The 3,963-nt window shown below is 32.1% G+C and overlaps 1 protein-coding gene across 1 annotated transcript in view; it reads left to right on the top strand.

The window, feature by feature from the left end:
- Nucleotides 1-3,963, top strand: part of LOC106462542 — a 23,229-nt gene that overhangs the window by 8,459 nt on the left and 10,807 nt on the right. The window contains exons 5-6 of the mRNA XM_013922477.2: nucleotides 1,847-2,084; nucleotides 3,476-3,676. Of these exons, the coding sequence (XP_013777931.1) occupies nucleotides 1,847-2,084; nucleotides 3,476-3,676 (439 nt within the window). The remainder of the gene's footprint in view (nucleotides 1-1,846; nucleotides 2,085-3,475; nucleotides 3,677-3,963) is intronic.

Below are 3,963 nucleotides of genomic sequence, written 5' to 3'. Positions count from 1 at the left end.
TGATTTTTTGTGTGGTGTCATGAGCGGAATTCCAGGGGGTGTAGAGGCCAGTGTGTGTGTTGTTGCGGTGAATTTTGATGTCGTGTCACTCTTCACCGAAGTCCCCGCTAATGAAGCTTGCAATATCGAACTCGACCTCTACATTAATGACCCCAATAAGTTAATCCACATCCCCAGCACACTTTTTGCTTCTCTCTTAGAATTTACAACGACTAAAACCAACTTCATTTTCAACAACGAACATTTCCTTCAAATAGATGGTTTAAGTATGGGCAATCCTGTTTCGCCCGTTCTTGCCAATATATTTATGACCCAGATCGAAACACAAGCCATGCATTCTGCGCTTCATCCTCCAATATACTGGTACAGATATGTCGATGACATCTTTTGCTGGTTTCACTTCTATAGAACACACACACTAACTTTCTTTGAACAGATAAATTCCATTCATCCCAACATCAAATTTACAATAGAACACGAAAACAATAAACAGTTATCTTTCTTAGCCTCAAAATTATTAGATCAGACACACAGTTTAAAACCAAAATTGGGTTAGTTATCAGTACTGTGCTTTATTTGTTTTGTAGTTCTGTGCTTTACCTACTTGTCAGTACTGTGTTTTATTCGTTTTTCAGTAGTGTGCTTTATTTGTTTTGTAGTTCTGTGCTTTACCCAATTGTCAGTACTGTGTTTTATTTGTTTGTCAGTAGTGTGCTTTATTTGTTTTATAGTTCTGTGTTTTATTAGTTTCTCAGTAGTGTGCTTTATTTGATTGTCAGTACTGTTTTTACCCAGTTGTCAGTACTGTGCTTTATTTGTTTGTCAGTACTGTGCTTTATTTGTTTGATTGTAGTGTGCTTTACCAGGTTGTCAACAGTTTTTTTTTTTCTTTTCAGTATTATTTTAAATATTTGCCAGTATCATGATATATTTAGTAATTTGTTCTTCACATAGGATAAATAATTCTTTTTTGAATACAGATAAGTAAATATTATGGGACTACTTTTTAGAAAAGTAAAATATACATAATGCCCTACAAAGGTAAAAAAACAAAAAATATTGTATTGATTTAGGACTTTTTTGTCTAAGTAGGACATTCTAACATGTTTACAAGGCTAGAATTCACATACAAGTAACATTCTAACATGTTTGCAAGATTATAAATCACTTCTAGGTTCTGTAAAGTCTGGAATAACTTCTGATAAATCAAGTGGTTCTGTTTAACGTTAAGTGATAAAACTTGTTAAAAATTCTATAGTATTTTGAATATTCCTATATTATAAAGTCTGGAGTAGTTTTTGATAAATCCAGTAGTTCTATTTAACGTGAACTGACAAAACTTGTTAAAATGTCTATAGTTGTGTTGAATGTTCGAATATTATGAAGTCTGACCTAAGTTCTGATAAATTAAGTGTTCTTATTAGGATTTATCTGATGGACTTCTGACGTTTGTTTATTTCGTATTCAAATGAGTTTCTTCCATTTTTAATTGTAGACTCTATAAAAGTTTCTATTACAGATAATCTATAAACATAAATAATGAAAGTAAACGTATTTAGATAAAATATGTTAAACTTTTATTCAATCCTGTAAACATTTCTATAGTATCAGTAGTGCAGTGTTGCAGATGTCCGACATCAGGTCCCATCACAATTTTACAAGGTCACAAATACTAAACTATTGTGTCCATCATCAAAAAACATGAGGAAATTCTGGCAGCTTTATTGTTATAGCAATATTTTGTCTATTTACATTTAGTGCTGAACAGGCATAGTCACAGAAGTTATTTATTTTGTAATATATTTGTTAAAAGATATTTAATTTTATTATTTTTTTTCTTTTGCAGGTTATGTACATGTATTATATTCTTGGTTATAAGTTCATGAATTCTTTGAAAAATAAATTTTATAACATGAGTAAAGAAGATGAGAACATGATGGAAGCAATGGGAGATAATACCTTCATCTTGGCCTTAGATGGTGACACTTGTTTCCAGCCACCTGCAGTTTCCATCCTAGTTGACCTGATGAGGAGAAACAACAACCTTGGTGCAGCATGCGGACGAATTCATCCAACTGGTTCAGGTAGAATTCATCCAACTGGTTCAGGTATGTAACAGTAAGTTTTACTTCCATGTGGGTGAATTCATCCAACTGGTTCAGGTATGTAACTGGTTCAGTTAAGTTTTACTTCCATGTGGGTGAATTCGTACAATTGGTTCAGGTACATAATAGCCAGCTTTACCTCAAGTTATCAAAAGCAACCTTATCCTCACATAATTAATGTTGCATCGATATTTCGCTTGTCATCTTCCATGTAGTTGTGTGATGCCACAAAAGATTTATCTCTTTTTGGAAAGGATATGTAATAGCTCTTTCTGAAGCATAATATTCATACGTTCAGACCATAAATATGTGTTTGGTCAAGAATTTAGAATTCAAATATGGTGAAATATTTTGTACTTAATGGAATTGGAAGAAGAAAGGAATATTGATTAACTTAGAATACAAGAATCAACCAGAAAGATACTTACAATAGGGTGTACTCCAGCTATAGTAAGCAATATGGGACATTTCATAATGTGTCAGAATTCACAAACACAGGCAACAGTAAGCAACATAATAAAAAAGAAAGTCAGTCTGGCAACAAGATATGGGCTCATCAATATAAGGCTTTCAGTCATACCTCCAATTCAACGATCACTTATCTCTAGCAACTGGAGAATGAAATAGTTATTCATGACATTATATGTAAAGATATACCAGTGAAGTTGGTGGATTGTTAAAACAGTCACTAGGAAACATTTTTCTTTGTAAACTAGTTCAATTATTGAAAGCTGGAGGAAAGGAGTGGTGTGCTTTGGGCATAAAAGCTTTATGATGAAGCCGTTTGCAATGCCAACTATACTGCAGGGCTATAGTCAACATGCACGATCAGCAGATAGAGCATGACAGGACAGGTAGTGAGGCTTCAAAATAATCTTAATACAATATACTCAACCTCTGTACATTACTGTAACTGGTGTTTATTGTACTTATTTGTTTTTTAAGTTAATCCAATTAATTTGCAAGTTAACTATATTCCTGATATAATATTTCTGATTTATATATAATATACTTTATCTATGTAAGAGATGTGTGAATATACTGGTCAACATTTAGTTAGAAATGTATGGATGATTTATTTCAATAAGTTGGAGCTAAAATGTTGACTCATTAAAGTCAAACATAAACTACCCCTAAAAAATAAAACATTATTCTTCAGGATACTCTCAATTTCCACAAAGACTACAAAATTTTCAGTTTCAATAAGAAACTTTTTGATTTAATTATCATACATACTTTTCAGACTAGAATGGAGAATATGATCTAAAATGAGGCCCAAAGAAAAGCTAATTGTATTTAACATATTACATTCTTTATTCATGTTAATGAAATTGGTATTTGCTAGTTTTGATTTGACACTTTCTTCTTAGGATTTATGGTTTGGTATCAGAAATTTGAGTATGCCATTGGTCATTGGCTTCAGAAAGCTACAGAGCATGTGATTGGCTGTGTTCTTTGTAGTCCAGGATGTTTTTCACTGTTTCGTGCAAAAGCTTTGTTGCAAGATAATGTTTTGAAGACATATACAACGAAATCTGAAGAGCCTCTCCACTATGTACAATATGACCAAGGTAAGAAGGTACATTTCTTTAAAAACTTCATTTCTTCTATTTATATCTCTTTAAAGAAATTTTGTGACTGAAGATAACAACAAATCTGGATCTCATACATATTTGTTTCCTATATCTTTCAGTTCAAAACTTCTAAATTTACAGTTTTATGCTGTCTTCCAGTTTGTATGTAGTTTTAAGAATGTATTATACAACTTACTATTTATCAAATATCTTAGTTTTAGTGAGCACTAACAGGGTGAGAAGTAGTTTACTCTGTGTGGTAATTCAACGAACTTCAATGAATG

Source organism: Limulus polyphemus, unplaced genomic scaffold (assembly GCF_000517525.1).
Source record: "Limulus polyphemus unplaced genomic scaffold, Limulus_polyphemus-2.1.2 Scaffold1195, whole genome shotgun sequence".
In the NCBI taxonomy this organism is placed as follows: Eukaryota; Metazoa; Arthropoda; class Merostomata; order Xiphosura; family Limulidae; genus Limulus; species Limulus polyphemus.
The sequence above is the reverse complement of the archived record's forward strand: the minus strand, read 5'-3'. Positions and strand labels throughout refer to the sequence as shown.